The sequence below is a fragment of the Haliotis rufescens genome, unplaced genomic scaffold, assembly GCF_023055435.1.
Source record: "Haliotis rufescens isolate VD_foot unplaced genomic scaffold, xgHalRufe1.0.p SCAF_17, whole genome shotgun sequence".
Taxonomy (NCBI): domain Eukaryota; kingdom Metazoa; phylum Mollusca; class Gastropoda; order Lepetellida; family Haliotidae; genus Haliotis; species Haliotis rufescens.
The window spans coordinates 245004-264415 of NW_025963857.1; the positions used below are offsets into that span (position 1 = coordinate 245004).

General features: G+C 39.7%; 2 protein-coding genes across 7 annotated transcripts in view; one reads left to right on the forward strand and one right to left on the reverse strand.

Annotated features, from left to right (window-relative positions):
- LOC124113056 (MORN repeat-containing protein 1-like) overlaps window positions 1-6159 on the forward strand; it is a 32862-nt gene extending 26703 nt beyond the window's left edge. For 2 of the 3 annotated variants that reach the window (XM_046473341.2, XM_046473403.2), the window contains 2 exons: window positions 4375-4398; window positions 5258-6159. In XM_046473341.2, the coding sequence (XP_046329297.1) occupies window positions 4375-4398; window positions 5258-5306 (73 nt within the window). In that variant the 3' untranslated portion in view covers window positions 5307-6159. The remainder of the gene's footprint in view (window positions 1-4374; window positions 4399-5257) is intronic. The other variant, XM_046473480.2, reaches the window with a different exon arrangement.
- Window positions 6160-7054: 895 nt separating this feature from the next.
- LOC124112861 (LIM domain-containing protein jub-like) overlaps window positions 7055-19412 on the reverse strand; it is a 58051-nt gene continuing 45693 nt past the window's right edge. Inside the window, exons 7-9 of one of the 4 annotated variants that reach the window (XM_046473149.2) lie at window positions 18768-18836; window positions 17276-17326; window positions 13126-13261 (exon numbers count right to left, since the gene is read on the reverse strand). In XM_046473149.2, coding sequence (XP_046329105.1) covers window positions 17288-17326; window positions 18768-18836 — 108 coding nt within the window. In that variant the 3' untranslated portion in view covers window positions 13126-13261; window positions 17276-17287. Of the gene's footprint in view, window positions 13262-16037; window positions 16063-17275; window positions 17327-18767; window positions 18837-19412 lie in introns of those variants that run through there. The other 3 variants (XM_046473222.2, XM_048397382.1, XM_046473067.2) reach the window with 3 other exon arrangements.

Here is a 19412-nt window from a genome sequence, read left to right on the forward strand (position 1 = left end):
TGTATACACTACGTGGGGGTGCAGTGTTACGTATACACTACGTTGGGGTGCAATGTTATGTATACACTACGTGGGGGTGCAGTGTTACGTATTCACCACAACTGCTGTTACTGTAATGAATATATTCACTACGTGGGGGTGCAGTGTTTTACTTGTAATTATTAGGTTATTTGACCAGTTCCCAGGAACAATGATGTCGTCATTCATGGACGGCCACTGCTGTAACTGCTTGATTAACTTGTGTAAACAAACTGATCACGCTTGACCCTGAACTCGGTGAGAAGCACTAAGTCTAGCCCTCAGTTACACTGTTTCCTGGAAGCTTTGTTATACATGTCATTGCTTCTGCCCATGTGCAGTGAACCCTGACATGACAATATACCGTACTCTGATGTGTCCAGACATTATCGTATCAAACAGTTAGAATGCCAATCAAACAGTATCACTTTATTAATGCGAGCGAGGGACACAATTTTCACATTGATTTCATAATTGCATTAATTTCATGATTTATAGACCATGATATACCATCTTAATGTATATACTTAATGTTTATAATACCAGTATTGTTATGGTAATATGACATTGTTACCGTACACTGTTTTTGCTATCAGTTTGATAAAAGTTTTTTTCATCTGTTGTATAACTAGAAAATATGTAATTTAAATTAGGGTTTGTGTCGTTTCAAACAAGTTAACAGACAGCATGTTTAAGTATATCACTGAAATTGTGGGTAATGAATAATTCATGTCATTTCAGTCAAGTGATTAATGTCGTTCCATATAAAATGTGTCCCACAAACTGATGAAGACGATCACCACAGATGGTGTGTGGAGTGTCTGATATATCCCATCTTCCTTTATCCAGGTTATTGTATCTCCGTTGTACCCAGGGGCGGTCAAGTAGTCTAGTGGTTAAAGCGTTCGCTCATCACGTCGAAGACTCGGGTTTGATTCCCAACATGGGTACAATGTGTGAAGCCCATTTCTGGTGTCCAGAGACTGATATTGCTAAAAGTGGCGTAAAACAATACTCACTCCGTTGTATCATAATCAATACATGGACTCATTCGCTAACATTTGGTTGTTGTGGGAAGTGACATCACAACCTGTGTCTCTTTTATCTCTAACTTAGCACAGGATATATCTCTTTTGAAATCAACAACCATTGAATGAAAATGCCTCTTCTGAAAGTGAGTTTTGCACAGATCAACATTCAAAATTGTAGCCTCATCCGAGTGAGCCGTCGATGTATGTAAATGATGTGTCATATCATACGTTGTCCCCAGTACTAAGATGGGGGAGGGAGGTCAATGCAACAAGGAGTTCCTGGTGTATTTGAGACGGCAAGCAAAAGTCGAGATATCGCTGCTTGTTCAACTCACGAAAGTACAGTGTATTTGGATTGGACGTCTATTTTGAGCATTTTAGCATTGAGCAAAAGGCCTCCAAACAAAACAACCAGGGTACAGAATCATCACAGAATGAGGATACAATGCCCTGGATACAGGAGGATGGCTATTTCTTGGTGACGTTGTGTGACTGGGTCACCTCAGACCTGTCTGGGTGGCTGTAAGACTTCTCTGCCAACTTTTTGTCAATAGAGAACAAATCCAGACAGATATGAGGAGGTTGTCAAGAAGGTTGGTTCAGATCTTGTTATCCCAGTAGCTCCACAGATAGACTGGGGTCTCATGGAAGTACATAGGTTATTGGTTAGAAACCTTCCCATGTTGTGCCTATGTTCAAGTGTGCTGAAAGTTTTGTTTGTTTGTTTGTTTTTTGCTTGTTTGTTTAACACCGCACTCAGCATTATTCAAGCTATATGATGACGGTCTGTAAATATCCGGTTGTGGACCAGACAATCCAGTGATTAATATGAGCATTGATCTACGCAATTTGAATACGATGAGATGCATCAACCAAGTCAGTGAGTCTGACCTCCGGATCTCTTACGACAAGCATGAGACACTGAAGTTTTAACCCGGATCTTCACGGGTCACTCAGTGCAGGAGGTCGTCATGACAAGCAGCGTTTCCCCAGTCAGAGATGTCAATGTTGGATCCCACTTGCTAACTCCCCTCAACTCTCCATTTAAGTGAACTTATGGCATAACGAGATGTCCATTGTCTGCAAGGATCTTTCCCAACTCCTATGAAACCCATGAGGTTACCAAGCTGAAATTGGGTCTATATATAATACATTGTCTCACAAGATTCGGATCTAACTTTTCACATGGCCACCGTGACAGCCATATTGAAACATCATTTTTGCCCACTACTCTGCCATATCTGCATCTGTCATCATGCATGTTGATGTTAGTAGATATGTGGCATGTGGCACTGACAATGATGTCTATGATCTGCTACAAATATTCCAGAAACTTCAGGTGAGCTACAAAGCCATTTGGATCTGGTTTGTTTGAACGTCACTTGGGTCAGTTGAGCTTAAACTGTGAAATAAAAGTGTTCCTGCTTTTATTATATCATATAAATTTGTCCAAAATGACAAAACAAATACAGGAAACCCCCACTTACATGACTCTTTCTGTGTTTGACAAGTGGAAGATGATATTGCCAGTCCCTCCGGTAGTCTGTGATATATGCTTTTTGCCTGATATTTGACTTTTACAATGGAATAAAGTCTTTATTTTTTATTAAGTGTGTTTGCCATTATTGTAGATATTCAGCATGTTTAGCCAATATGTAGCAGGTTAAACCTTGCGTTTGTATCCTTATACTTATAGATAGTGTGCTTATTGTAATTTGTTGTGATTTCAATTCTGTACATGGAAGTCTATCTAACACATCTACAGCTGTGATACCTCGTGAAGGGGTGGTCCGTCCCAACACTCTGACTACTATCTGATACCTAGTGAAGGGGTGGTCCGTCCCAACACTCTGACTACGATCTGATACCTAGTGAAGGGGTGGTCCGTCCCAACACTCTGACTACGATCTGATACCTAGTGAAGGGGTGGTCCGTCCCAACACCCTGACTACTATCTGATACCTAGTGAAGGGGTGGTCCGTCCCAACACTCTGACTACGATCTGATACCTAGTGAAGGGGTGGTCCGTCCCAACACTCTGACTACGATCTGATACCTAGTGAAGGGGTGGTCCGTCCCAACACCCTGACTACGATCTGATACCTAGTGAAGGGGTGGTCCGTCCCAACACTCTGACTACGATCTGATACCTAGTGAAGGGGTGGTCCGTCCCAACACCCTGACTACGATGTAATACCTAGTGAAGGGGTGGTCCGTCCCAACACCCTGACTACGATGTAATACCTAGTGAAGGGGTGGTCCGTCCCAACACCCTGACTACGATGTAATACCTAGTGAAGGGGTGGTCCGTCCCAACACCCTGACTACAGCGGTGAAACCAGTGTTAGGAAATAAACTCAATCATTCATGATAAAAAAGATCAATTTTATCGTGGTCTCAGCAATTTGTGAAGTCTTTTGGAGAGCTTCCTGGCTTTCTTGTAGCACCTAGTGTTTGCTGTCACTTAATGATGTAATTGTTTGTAAAAATGTCATTTTACCCAGAGAGGGGGCACGGTTGGACCAGTCGTCTAAGGCGCTGCTATTCAATGTGCAGAGTTGCATCCTTTGGGCACACCAGAACCCTATGACTGTTGGTTTGAATCCCGGTTCGCCCCCATTAAGTTTCTAGGTTTGTCAGCACCATACCTGTGTGGGTTTCACCAAAGTGGTAAACGTCTGAGGCCAGCATCACTTCAGACTTTCCTCCCACATCAAGCTGACACGCCATGATATAACTGGAATACTGTTGAAATCGGCATTAAACCTAACTCACTCACTCACTCATTATACCCGTAGAACAGTTTGGATCCTGAACACAACAGGTAACAAGAGCCATGCACCATTAACCTGTTTGTTGCAAGTGTTTGTGTACACGAGCGCTGTCAGTGTCCTGTTTGTTGCAAGTGTTTGTGTACACGAGCGCTGTCAGTGTCCTGTTTGTTGCAAGTGTTTGTGTACACAAGCGCTGTCAGTGTCCTGTTTGTTGCAAGTGTTTATGTACACAAGCGCTGTCAGTGTCCTGTTTGTTGCAAGTGTTTGTGTACACAAGCGCTGTCAGTGTCCCGTTTGTTGCAAGTGTTTGTGTACACAAGCGCTGTCAGTGTCCCGTTTGTTGCAAGTGTTTGTGGACCCAAGCGCTGTCAGTGTCCTGTTTGTTGCAAGTGTTTGTGGACCCAAGCGCTGTCAGTGTCCTGTTTGTTGCAAGTGTTTGTGTACACAAGCGCTGTCAGTGTCCTGTTTGTTGCAAGTGTTTGTGGACACAAGCGCTGTCAGTGTCACACAGATGGCTGCACCACCAACTAACATGTCTCTCTTCTTCCAAGCTCACCGGAAAAGGAACGTGAAAGGTATTTGTGGGGGACTGAGTGCGTGAGTGAATGATGTTAGGGATACCATAAGCTGCTGTCTTTCAGCTCCATCTCGGACGTGTGTGTCTAGATTAATCATAGCATTGGTTAGTAGTGAGGGTGTGACCACACGCCACACCAGCCAGCTCCATCTCGGACGTGTGTGTCGAGATTAATCATAGCATTGGTTAGTAGTGAGGGTGTGACCACACGCCACACCAGCCAGCTCCATCTCGGACGTGTGTATAATTCAATCAAAGTAGAAGTTAGTAGTGAGGGTACGACCACACGCCACACCAGCCAGCTCCATCTCGGACATTTGTGTCCAGATCAATCATAGCGTTGGTTAGTACAGTGAGGGTACGACCACACACCACACCAGCCAGCTTTATTACGGCTGTGTCACTGCGTTGTCATGATTACCCTTCCTGCAACTGTTGGGTACCAAGGCTTGTCTCAGAGCTGGTCCATGTATTCTGACGGGGTGCCGAAGTATGGAGGAAATCAAGAGTCAAAGTCATTTTGTTAAAATGGATTTAGGGGGACCTTCGATTCAAGTTCCAATAGACCTCCCTACTCCTTGCTGTGGTGCCGTCCTCTAAGGTGCCACAATTTCTGTGCTGAGTTGTGAAACTTTTGATTAGGGATTCGAATTCCAGTTTGCCGTGATTATGTTTCTAGATTTGTCAGCACCATACCCGTGTTTGTGGGTTTCACCAAAGTGGTAAATGTCTGAGACCTGCATCACTTCAGCTTGTCTCCCATATTAGGCAGACACATGATATAACTGGAATACTGTTAAACACGGCATTAAAACCTAACTCACTCACTCACTCACTCACTCTCCTTGCTGTTGCAGATGGGACACAAAGAAGCATATTGCCAACATGCAGCGGTATGGCCACTGACATCTCCACAACTTCCCGAACCTGTAGCCAATGTGACCTTGATTAGAAAACTCAACATACACTTGTTGTTCATTATTTTAGCTCACCTGACTTAAAGTCAAGTGGTTAAACGTCTCACTCACATTCATATTTATACATATTTATGTATATTTGTGTATATTTGTGTATATTTAAGAATTTATATTTCATCATTTATGATGTCTGTTTTATACCATGATTGTGTAAAGCATCTAGAACTTTAGGGTTGGGCATATTCTCCCTGGTATTTGTCTGAGAAACATCATTTTATTGCTCATGTAACTCATGATGTAATATCATTATATATAATGCAATGTTGACATGGAAATGCTAGATACAAAAACAAGTGACCCTGATTCTCCACATGATGGTGTGTGCCCAGCACCATCAGTAATGACAGATAGTATAGCACTGTTCTTATCATGAGTCATTTTATCATCAGGTAGTTAATGTTTTAAATGTATTTATATATTGATTCATGGTAAAATACAGATCTTGTGGGTGCACAGGTGGAGCTTCTGTGCAGCCAGATGAAATAGAACAGATGTTTTCCCATTGGTCCATTTACATGTGTGAATGGTGTTAGGTGATGGTGAATGTTGATCACATCTCGTGGAGCAATTGGGTAAAGCTTCTATGCAAGTATCACGAATATATTCCTGAGCTCATGTTTAAGACATGTTTGAGATAAAGATGTACACAATGTCCAATTTTACAGATTTTTGTACAAAACTACTTTTGAGTTCTTTTGAATGAGTAAAATAAATTATTACAAAAAATGTTTAGTTATTCAACCACACAAATCTTTGTTCCTTCGACCCGTGGGGACAAAGCCCCAGCCAAAGCCCCAGCCCCAGCCCCAGCCCCAGCCCCAGCCCCAGCCCCAGTCCAAACTGAAGATATCTCAACCTGATGCCAAACATTGTACAGACTTTAACAAGGTGAAAATAGGATTTTTCCTTAAAGTATGTTCTTGAGCATATCTTTGTGTGTTTTTTCTCAAGGGATGAAAACCTCAAATCAACATATCATATCTCTGCATCTTGGCACAGTTAACCAAGCAAGAAACTGCTTAGTTTGAAAACAAATCAATCATTTCCTGTTGCCATCAACACCCCCACTGTGCTGCAGATGCATCTTCGTGCATTGCATTGGGTTCTCCTCAAAATCCAATTCCGAAATCCACTATTCACGAACGAAGGAACCCTAACTTGTCAGCATGTTGTGTAAATCTACTGCCACAAAGCGAGAGCTGGAGACCTTCAAGTTCAAACCTGAGTGAGCTGACCCAGGAATGGCCAAGAAGTAAAAAAAGAAATTGACGTCTGTTAAGCAGCATGAATGTCATCTGTAAGAGTACTCCAGAGTCTGGTGATTCCTAGGTTGACAATAACCCTTTTTCCTCTTCATAATGTGATATAATGTGATTCTGAAGCAGTCTGCCGAAATGAACGTTTTAAGACTTCTTCGCATCAGTACCTCGTGTCAGCTTCATTATTGTGGCGTGGTAGTGCCAGGATTTTGTCAGTTTACTTCTCTTTTGTCGTGTTTCCAGCAATGAATCACACATTTTTTAACATGACTCGATAAGCCTCAATTTTCAATCTTTATCGACAAGTGTTGATATATACTTGATATCAAAACACACGAGGGTGAGATTCTATTTATCATCCACTCTCAAGAATCTCTTAATGCAGCAGCAACTTCTGAACAAGAAAAACAAACACCAATTTTATGACAGAATATTTTTACCAAAACAAAGTCCTTACAACTTTGGCTTTCTAACCAAGTCTTCAGCAAAAAATTAAATAGAACTAAACTGAAAATAATTATTATAACATTGATCACATGAGGCCCATGGTGTTCCTCCTGGCTCACTGCAGCGTTGTCAACATCGCCGACAACGTCCACAAGAAGCTTGGCGTAAAATGCATCGGTATGAGCAGCACAGCCTTACACACTGTCACTCTCCGCCTTGATAACAGGATTACAGCAAAACCTTCCTCGTATACCTTGTAGCAAGCTAGTGTTAACTGAAAAGATTTTTTTCTTTTGACATACTGATGGAGAAAATGAAACGAATGGCTGACAAAGAAAGTATATATTTGGTTTAAATTCCTTTTATTTCTCCAAAGAAATCCGAAAAGTAATGAACATGATCAGGTACAAATACTTCGCGACATTTTCCGAGACACGATGGAGCCCTTTTATTGAGCAGCAATCATTATTCTGCAACATCTTTATGCCTTGTTTCCATCAGTATATTTTGCTAGATAAATGGTTAAAATCTTTTCACTTTACTTTTTCAAAATCCAATTTCAACACTTTGAAAATGACAGTATGTAAGAGCTGACTACCTTACAAGCTGTATTCATATTAAAGCAGTTCTTTACACAGATTCTAACAAAATATAGGAGACATCTTCACAGGGCACAGATCTAGGGGGGGGGGAAATATACACATTTATTCACTTGTCATGCAAATATAAACCCAGAGAGCAGTATCACCAGAAGAGCATGTAATGCTTTCAATTTTAGTCTGCTGTGGATGAATAAAAACTTAACATACATATTCGTTGGTAAAAACAAAGATTTGTTTTGATTTGATCACCAATACAAGTACATTTTGATTGTTTTACTTATGAAGTATTTTGCTTGCACAAAATCCATGCTAAACCTGACATAACTTGTATGACAGCTGAACACCATCATAACAACTAATTCTATGTAATAATTGAGTGATATTTTCTATGTAACTGATGATCATTCACTGGTTGGCCTGGTGGTATTCACTCCCTGTGGAACACCACAGACACTGCAGTATGCTGGCTATAGGAGGACTGCTGTATACAGTCAGTCAACAACCCGTACTGGTTTGTATGGTGTATATTGTGTACCATGATGAAATATCTAGGAATGATGGTAGGGAGCATAAATTACAATGGTACATTCACAATGAATGGTTACATTCAATCTCCAACCTCAACGATGTGTATACTGCAATATCTTGGTGGCTATGAACTTGGAGCTTATGATTACCAACTGGTGTCACATGATTACAAATGAAGGACATATAACCATCATGGTTCTCTGGTACTGATGAAGTGACAACTATTTGAAACCTTGAATCTTGATTTTCACACTTCTGCTTCGTTGCAGCGTAACACTAATTTCCAACTTTGACAATAAACAACTGTTTATGGCCGACCAGTACTTCCTACACTGACCACACAGCACCCCAGAAGCCATGTATCTACATGTACATGAAGAAAGGACAAAATTTTCTTGACCAGCCAAGTTTATTGTCTGCATTAAAGACATAAGTGATGCCACACAGAATGCACTAACTTGTTATTTCAACCCTGATTGCTGGTCATACGGTTTCAACTTTAACTAAAATCTGTTGAAGTTTTTAATATTTTTATGAACTAGTATTTTCAGAATTCTGGCTATGAAAATTTATATATTACATTTAATTATCTTTGTCATTTGACTACCATTTTTTTGTGTGTGTGTGGGGGGGGGGGCTGCCCTATGTTGATATTGGCAAAGAATATTTGTGCAACAATCAATAGAATTGATCTGGAATAAACAATTTTCACAAGACCATACTTAACTGACTAAGTACTTCTATCACATTTGGTAACAGGAGATATGCTTCTCAAAGTTCTGACATATATAAATATTTATTCATCCAGCCATCGTTTAGAACTTGAGTCACTTAAATATACAATTAAAGCTTATTCTAAACACCCCTATTTGGTCCGCCACATGGGTTATACATGCTTTAATAAGACTGAACAGACCATCCACGATCTCCACCCTGCAGGAACACAGCAAACATTGTTAGTAGGAAGCTTGGTATTTTGGCTAAAAATATCTTTGCATCACAAATCCGACACAACATCAACATGTCCACCTGGTCGACAGGTGTCACCACGGACATATCCCCATCATGTATAATACATCGTTAAAACAAACAAATTTCATTTGTCTGTCGAATCACAAACAAGGAAGACTTCGTTAATATAATGATTCCCCTACTACAAGATGGTTGCTAGGCGACGAAGCAGAGGGACACTAACAGGAAGTTGATGGAATCATGTACTGAGGCAGGGATGAAAGGTAATAAATAATCTTCAATATTGCACTTTCGTTTCCTTTACATTGATAGACATCTCCATGAACACATACAAGGTACGCCACGCACACAAACTTTAGACCACAATAAATTAAACATTAGAAACTAATATAGAAACTGTGTGATGTTTCATAGAATTTCACCTCAGACATCAAAGATGGGTTTCATCTTACACAAGCACAGCAAGCCCCTACTCCCAGCTTGACTTCTCTGGTAGTGGCAGTACTGGTGAGTGACACACATGGGGAATCCGGGTAAGAAAATAGGTCCCCAGCAGCCCCTGCTTGTCGGAAGAGGCGGCTAACTGTAGCGTGTGGTCTGGCTAAGTCATTTGCTTGATTGCATGCTGTTGTAGGCCAATTGCATAGATCAATGTCAGTCACTGGATTGTCTCATCCAGACGCTTATTTACAGACCACCATCATATAGCAGGAATATTGCTGAGTGTGGCATTAAACAACAACGAACAAACCACTAGTGGATGAGTGTCATTGTCTCGCACAGTCAGCAATATTCAAAGAATCACAGTAGCCTGGACCAGACAAACCAGTGACTGATAGCATCAGCAACAATCCTCATGATCAGGAGAGATGGCGCTAGGTCAGCCCAGTCCAACACTGTGACCACCCAATCGTCGTTAGTCTTGTGGCGAGCTGAGGACATCCCTGGAGTCCCCACGCTGCGAATACCGGTACCTGCATGAGGCTGGCAGCCATTACAGATATCATCCATCTCAAAGTAATTATTTTCATGAGTTAAACTGTAGCAGTTGTTTTTAATTCATTATGGTCTATATGTTATAAATTAATCTACCCAATCTGTTCCTCCTTCCCTGCAATAAATAAGTCCTATCTGAACAATGTCATCAAGACATACACCTGCAATAAATATTGAACGAACCTGAAGATTACAGCCTCAAGGTTGAGCAATGGACAACTTATGTAACAATAAGCCTTGAGCCGGCCTCATGCATGTTTCAGAAATCTGTGTCCAACACAGAGGCACCTTTCTACACAGATGCAGAACCATCGCATAGCATCTCACAATATAATTCAAATGAAATAGGCAGGTCAGACAAAGCATGTTATTTTTGGCATTGACAGTTTCACAAACAGATTTTCACCCATGTTGTTGTCAAGGTGACTCAGTACAGCACTAGGATCATGCATCACCCGGGATTGGGGCCCGTTTCAACAACTGATCTAACACTACGACGATCACAACAAGCCTATACTGTAACAGATTTAGGACAGTCGTAGCTACGATCACTTTGTGAAAGGCGCCCAGGAGCACTGACATCACACGTGTCAGAAACCTTACGTGTCTTCACATATGTCCCATACAACCGGTTTTCATATTTTTTTTCATCACAGGGGACCGAAAGAATTGATCTGAAACAACCAATTCTTTTCAACATAAGTATTCATTTGATGTTCAACATTACTATTGATTTGATGTTCAATGTAACTATTCATTTGACATTCAACGTTACTATTCATTTGATGTTCAACTTAACTATTCATATGATGTTCAACAAAACTATTCATCTGACATTCAACATGATAGATGTAACAAACTGGCTAGTTCTCTGGTTACCATATATCAAGCAGCACTAGCAGGCAACAAATCATCACATTTCTGGCACTAGAAGAAGCTGTACAAACCAATCACGAACCCATCCAACCAATCTCTGTGACACATTATGCGAAAGAGAGAAAATGCATGTTCGGCGAACAATCTTGACTTTCAGAAACACGATGTATGTGACATAGCGACTTGGTCCTGCTACGGCACAGAGTGGACAGGTGGACAGGTGCCCCTACAACAGCATTGAGCATGGCAAGAGAGGACCCCACCATGTCATATTCTTGGAGGCCCTTGGACTGTAGAAAATATAACCATTTGTTCCAAATAAATATAAATTTAATAGACAAAAATGTCAAAAAAATATAAATTTGAAGGCACGACAGATGTCCCGAAAAAAATGTACTGTGTAAAAAATAATTGTCTCCTTTCAGAAAAATAGTTGTATGAAATATTTTGTCTCCCCAAAAATATGAACCCCACCAAAATATGAAAAGATTGATCCTGAAGACACTATTACTTGCACAACTGATTATGGACAGCTGACAGTGAAGAGGACCTATGTGGAAAATCAAAGTATTTTCTTAAGTGTGATGACAGCCAAAATTCAGGATTTATGACAATGATTTAATAGAGGTTAAGTATTTTTTTATTAAAACCTCTCTTTGAACTCAGGTGTACATTGTCGCCCATGGCAGTCTGTGCTGACTGTGTTATCACCAGAAGATGGTTCCACAGTATTGCCATGTGCTCGACTGGATGCATGAAGACACTTCTCGGCACTTGATTTGGATTGCTGGCCAAATAGGTTCGAATTTTGTTTGTTGTTTAATGCCGCACTCAGCAATATTCCAGCTGTATGACAGCAGCCTGTATGCATCATGCAAATATGGTTCCCATAGTCTTGTAATCATATAGAAACTACAAGTTGATGAACCACCAAGCTCTCCTAGTCACAGCATGAAAGGTGATGTGACTTCAGCATCTTCTACCCACACAAGGCTGGGGGAATCCAACTTCCTTGTGTTGCCAGGCAACACTATTATAGATGCTCAAAGGGCTGGCCCGTGTCATTAGGATTGTTACAAGCTTGTTTACCATGTGTGACATTAAAGAGCCCAAGTCGCATATGTCAAATACAGTGTTCTTGTCAACTGAGACCACATCTCCAGCTAAATAAAATATATTTATCTAAATTATTCTTTATATATAATTTCTTCCTAATGTTGTTTCACTCACAAAACATATGACACATCACTTTTGGATACACAGGAGAGAGATTCTTAAGATATGAAAATGGATGAAACTGATGAAAGTTTGGGTTGAAATGAAAGACGTGGCTATAGGAAATCCACAAGCAAAATTTCCATCAACATAACCCTAGAACTGAAGAGCAAGCACAACCACCTGAAATTAAAAAAACAAAAGTAACATCACATTCACTCTGGAGACAGCGTAGCTCATCTTAACATGTACGCTGAAATATGCAAAGTTTCCGGGAAACAAAGTTTTGAGACAGTCTGCAAACACAATTGTTGATACAAAGCCATGTCTATACCCTCCATGAAGCCAACTCAGCCTCCTGAAGTTAACCACACACTTTGTCCATACAGGGAATCCCGCGGCATCACAATCAACAATGCTGTCCAAAATGCACTCACTCAGCTGCAGAGTGATCTCCCTTTATCACCTGAGAGTGATCTCCCTTTATCACCTGATACGTCAACCTCTCTCTACACCCATTTGTTCAATGGCGATCACACGATATAAGAAAATAAATATATATATTTGCACTAAAACTATGTCAATGACAACTATAAGTCTGTGATGTGATATTTGGTACCCGGCTTCGGTGGGCCTTGTGTCAGTTTGTTCGGGGCAGCATAAGGAGGAGGGCCACCATATTGGTAATCGAAATTATGGCCTCCATTTTGAATCTCCTCCCCTCCCCGATTTCTGTCCGAGTTTATAATGGGTATGGACCCCGTGTTGATAGCAACTGCTGCATAGCTAGATGGCGCCACTGTGATGATCCCTGAACCTCCATGTCGATCCGACTTTTTCTGAATGTTGAATGTGAGTGGGTCTATGTAAAACTGTTCATCAGGGTACTGGATGTTGAGCCTCGCGATGTGACAGCCTCGGCAGAACAGGTGCTCCTCAAGTGGATAACATCGCTTGTCTGGTTCGTCTGTGAGTTGGATACCACAGTCCTGAAACACATAATACAAGTTACAAATCGGGACACCAATTATTGATAAAACCTGACAATTCAAATTCGAATAAAATAATTCAGATAAAAAGGTTAAGTGTAAAAAATAGATAAAATTATATTACAGTATCTTCTTTCGCCATGAATAGCTGCAAGATTGCTGATGCGGCGTTAAACAATTATCACTCTCTACTACATCATCTTCTATTAATTTAATAAAGATAATGTATTAAATTATTCTTAAAAAGAGAAAAATAATACTTCAAAAGAAGCAAATATGTTTCAATTTTTTTTTTAAATTTTGTATGTTACGTAATATAGAATCTACTTGAACAGCTACTCCCATCACATAACATGGCTATGCCGGTTCCATGAGTTCTACTGCTAACTACCCAGATAGGAGGTCTGATACTGTTAAGTCTAGATCAGCAGTACAGACAGACGGGAGCACAGGCAAGTTAATCACACCACAGGAACGTTATTTTCACAGATTAGTGTTCATATACCAGGCATTCAATCAGATGCAGGCTTGTGTGTGTTACTCTTACAACAGGTCATGTCCACAACTCTCATGCCCCCGATGTTGCACAAACCAGAGGGCATTGTGTTTAGGAGGGAATTGAACTTCAGCATTCAACTGATTTCATGTTTAGTTAATGTAAAATACTGGCTTTCTAACAAAAGTATGTCTCAACATTGGTGTTATTGAAGAGTCAGGGAGTTTGTTTTGACGATGCTTAGAACAGTATTTCAGTTACATCATAGTGTGTCTGTTTGGTGTGGATTGAAAACTAAAAAGATGTATTGAGGAAATGTCAGTTGCAAACTTAATTATTCATCCAGTTAGTATGTTACTTGATTACAATCTGTGTCAAAGAAAGTTTAGCCAGTCGAAATCAGATCTAATCCTAGCTTATGAGACTACAGTCCTTTTAAGAAAATGTCAATGTTTAAAAGTGTTCAGTGTTAATCAGCTAGTAGCACAACTCATACAATACATACATGGTCCTCCCTAGGCATGACAGACTCATGACGTGTGTGATATGGGCGTCATGCCCTCGTGACATGCGGAGTAAATGCGTGATGTCATGCATATAGGTACAATATTGGCTTCAACCCTAACAATGTGGCAACCAGTAGCCAGTGTACTAGTGAAGTGATACTGTGTATACACCAACAGTCTACTAGAATGTATCCTGGTGTAGAAGAGGTTCAGTAAATACATTTATCACATACATATTCAGTATAGTGGATATCCGTCTTTGGTTGCACAATCATCCGTATTGAATAGTCAGAAACAATTAGTGAACAGCTAAGTGTTTCATTGATAAGTAAATGTAGTTGAAATGGATTCAAATACAATGTACAGTAAATATATATTTAAGTATCACTGATACAATGATATGCATATGTTGATACTTAACAAGGAATACACATCATGAAAATTATTCAATATGTTCTACACGATGTACTCAGGAATACACAGGAATATTCAATATGTTCTACACCATGTACTCAGGAATACACAGGAATATTCAATATGTTCTACACCATGTACTCAGGAATACACAGGAATATTCAATATGTTCTACACCATGTACTCAGGAATACACAGGAATATTCAATATGTTCTACACCATGTACTCAGGAATACACAGGAATATTCAATATGTTCTACACCATGTACTCAGGAATACACAGGAATATTCAATATGTTCTACACCATGTACTCAGGAATATTCAATATGTTCTACACCATGTACTCAGGAATACACAGGAATATTCAATATGTTCTACACCATGTACTCAGGAATACACAGGAATATTCAATATGTTCTACACCAGGTACTCAGGAATACACAGGAATATTCAATATGTTCTACACCAGGTACTCAGGAATACACAGGAATATTCAATATGTTCTACACCATGTACTCAGGAATATTCAATATGTTCTACACCAAGTACTCAGGAATACACAGGAATATTCAATATGTTCTACACCATGTACTCATGACCTGCATGCAATGTCTATAGGTTATAAAATCTTTACATTAATATATTGGTTGTGCTTCCAAACAGAGTTGTCTCCCTTGGACTGTCATAAATGTGTCAACTATTTGTAGGAAAACTTCTGACTTCCCCATAGCCGTGCTGTAAAAGTGACTATCTGATCACATGCATATTCTCAGTAGACATAATTCATATTACAAGTATTCCCAAACAAAAGTAATGAAATTATTAAAATTTCTTTGAAAAGTAGATCAGTTAGATGATAATGATGATAGATAGGTCGGGTAGGAATTAGGAGGGGTCAATTAGCCAAAACATCTAATAGCTATAGGCAATGGGACTGTATCTACAGTTAGGCTTATATAGGAGACTTTATTATATATATTTGCTATAAGGTTGGGGCAATGCTATCTTTCTTGGATAAAACAGAAGAGAAATATCTGGAAATTGACAAAGACGTAAAACAGCAACAAATTCTTTCTTTTTAGAATGGAAAATATTAAGATAAAAACCAGTTACCCAGAGTAAACAGTTAATAATAAACACTGTTGGATAAGGGGATGGAGAGAGGGTGTTGTGTATTTCTAGAATATACTCTCCGTCTATCAGGTGTCACAAGATGATTAAAGCAAGCACCTCAGACATTTTGAACAAACGAAAAAAATACTTAAAATGTAACCATTGAAAAATGAACAAAATCCTTGCTTTTCAAAAAACCTAAAACATGCTACTGAGTTGGTGGGAAACTACAACCAGGAGAATACCTTACGTCCCTGGCTTCCCATCTATCTGTGAAAGCAGGAAGCAGAATAAACATGTACACACGTACGACGGACTTAATAAGCAGCAATATGCCACTATATGTACTTAAAAAAACATTGTAAACAACAAAACACAATCTGATACAGCAAATATCAAAACATGGAATGAATGAGAAAATGATTGAGGCAAGCATGAATGATGGGCTATGTAAGCTGGCATGCACTAAGAAGTTCCTGTACATGAGTATTGCCATCTTTACATCGACGTCCCACTGGATTAGATGAACCAGTGATAAATGTATGTCCAATCAGAATGCAGCATAAGGGTTGTCTTGCCCAATCAAAATGTCTGAATTGAATGCTGGTCAGTTCAAGTTAAATATTTCATGAAGTCCAATAGAAGTACGGCATAGAGATTCTGTTGCCCAATCATAATGTCCAAAGTTAATTCTAGTGAGGTCAATTCTTTTTTTTTTATTCTGTGACTTCTTGATAGTCCATGAATATATCATGAAATCTGAAATACTAGGTCCAGTGTAGGACGCCCCACTGACAGCAATGTGATCACATAATATTGTCAAATGTTGAAGAAATGCAAAGAGAGAAATGAAAATTGTCTAAGTGACTCTAAAACTAAAATAAAACTAGTGAGTTCATTTTAAGAAGCTCCTAAGTGTTCAGTCAGCTATGGATCATCGTACTAAGTGAGTGTCTCAATACTTCCATCCTGTCACAACCGCTAAATCTTTGAAGGAAAACCACAGGTCATGCATTTGTCATCTTATGTTAAACAGGTACTTAAAACCAGGATCAGAAGTTTCAGTCTGTCCTTCTGTACCAACACAATCTTTACTGACTAGATATTATTTTTTTTATATGGAAATAAGTACAATCTGGGTGCAAAGTCAAAGTCTTAAAACTACTGTGAATGGGAAGAATGCAATCAGGTTCAATTTCAGAACAGGTTGGAATGAAAAATGCAAGAAAAGGAAGTATGCACAAATTAGCAATCAAATTTCTACAAAACCAACTTGCACAAACTGCAACTACATCAAGGATAACACCCTTTCTACTGTATCAACTCATAGGCAGCTGCAGACTACAGTTGTTTTCAATGGTTAATTTCTAGTCAGCATCCAACACGTGTTATGTTCAATGCAATAAGACCAATGCCAGGACACCAGGACCAGGAGCTATCCAAGCTAGGAAAAGGGGGAAAGTCTACTTGAACTAATATTAACCCTTATTTTGCTTTATATTTGAGCATACAGCTCAGCCGATTTTCTTTTGCCCTGAAAGAGAAGCAGATGTGTGAAGGCAAACAACACGAATATATGCTCCCTCACCATCGTTTATATGCTCCCTCACCATCGTTTATATGCTCCCTCACCATCGTTAACACCTAACAGCCATTCATTCTTTCTCTGTAGCAGAACAGGATTCATATACAATACAGAGTTGTCTCCCCTTGACTACTACACTCATATATACCCGGAGCATGAGGAGTCTTTAGTTTTTTTATTTAAAAATATTGTACAAAATACTTTATATTGTACAAATGCAGAGATGAAAAGTTTGATGTCAATGAATATCAAAGCGTCACATACAAGAAAGTTTGCAAAACATTTGACAGCAAATAATACATATGTTTTAAGTGACTTCAATTTGAGTGGTTTTCTTAAGACTTTTGTCCTAAACATTCATTTGAACGACAAAACAGACTCATTGATTACTTAAACTTTTGGAATTACCTGTGCATCATAAATCAATAAATAATATTTAGCAAAACATTTTGTCCCCTAGCGAGCAGCTCCTCAGGTCAACAGGAAGCCTGATGCACTGACCAATTAAAAAACACTCCTTCTAATTCTAGGTTCCCAAGACATATAATTCTGGAAGCAAGGCCAAGAACTTAACTTGCCATAAGCTTCTTCAGAATGACTGAATCTCTGTGGTGTAAACTCTAGCCCGATCCAAGACTGCCATTAGAGGTTCACCGGTGCGGCATTAGTGCATTCTCCTGACCTCACACAACATCAACACATCTCCACATGAAGTGTTACATCGACAAGTCGTGGTCTAGCTAGTCCTACGATGCAAGCTATCCGCCTCCATGCCTGGTGCTACCATGGTTGATCAACAATATCCGCTCTCGTACCCACATCCACTCTTCCTCTATAGCTATGCATTGACATACAGACACTGATACAATACTCAGGTTAGTGCATGACTGATGCTTGAGATGTCTCTACTCATCAGACGTCTTGCCAGTCATATCACCAAGGAGCCCTAAGATCTATTGTACTTGCACAACTTATGGATGGTTAACAGTGAAGAAGACTTTGGTTGAAAATCTGAAGATTTTATTGTGTGATGATAACCGAATGACAGAATTCCAGGCAATGATGAAATAGAGGTTTTGTAATATAGGATCATAAGAACCATTCAAAGGTGTGATAAGAGATCTTCAGAATTAGCATGATGTCAATTAAATTACTTAAACTGGATTTAAACTGTTTGTTTTACTCAATGTGTCATTTGTACTCAAAGAACACAAGGTTCCGTGGGTGCCAAGTTTTTCTTTCAAACTCTAACCATCTCCTCTCTAAGTAATGTGTGACACAGATTCTGACAGAGACATCTCAGTGTTTTGAGGGGTTAGTCTGCAAGTTGACATGATGATGGATGTCGCTATGACGATGCGTTAGGATTGAAAAGGGAGATAACTCTTACCTCACAATGATAACAGTCGACATGGAAGTCCTTGTCCATAGAGACGACCCGCACAGTCTCCTCTGTACCCTGTTACAACACAACAGCAAATACATCATATATACAACACAACAGCAAATACATCATATATACAACACAACAGCAAATACGTCATATATACAACACAACAGCAAATACGTCATATATACAACACAACAGCAAAGACGTCATATATACAACACAACAGCAAATACATCATATATACAACACAACAGCAAATACATCATATATACAACACAGTTCTCAGGAGAGAGTGAGTATGGTCTTACACTGCCTTTAGCAATATTCCAGCAATAACGCGTCAGAGGACACCAGAAATGGGCTTCACACATTGTACCCATGTGGGGAATTGAACCTGGGCCAAACCCTTGACCACAAAAGTCAATTCAACTAATAAGTAGCAGTTGTAGAAAATACTAACACCTTTTGTAGGACCCTTGAATAGTCTGTCTCAGTCTTATGTTCCCTTCTGCCCAGCCCTTACTGTGAGTGAGAATGGTTTTACACCACTTTTAGCATGGGCTTTGATTGGGGACCAGAATTGGGCTTCAGTCATTGTACCCATGTGGGAAATCAAACCCGGGTCCTCGGTATGACGAGCAAACG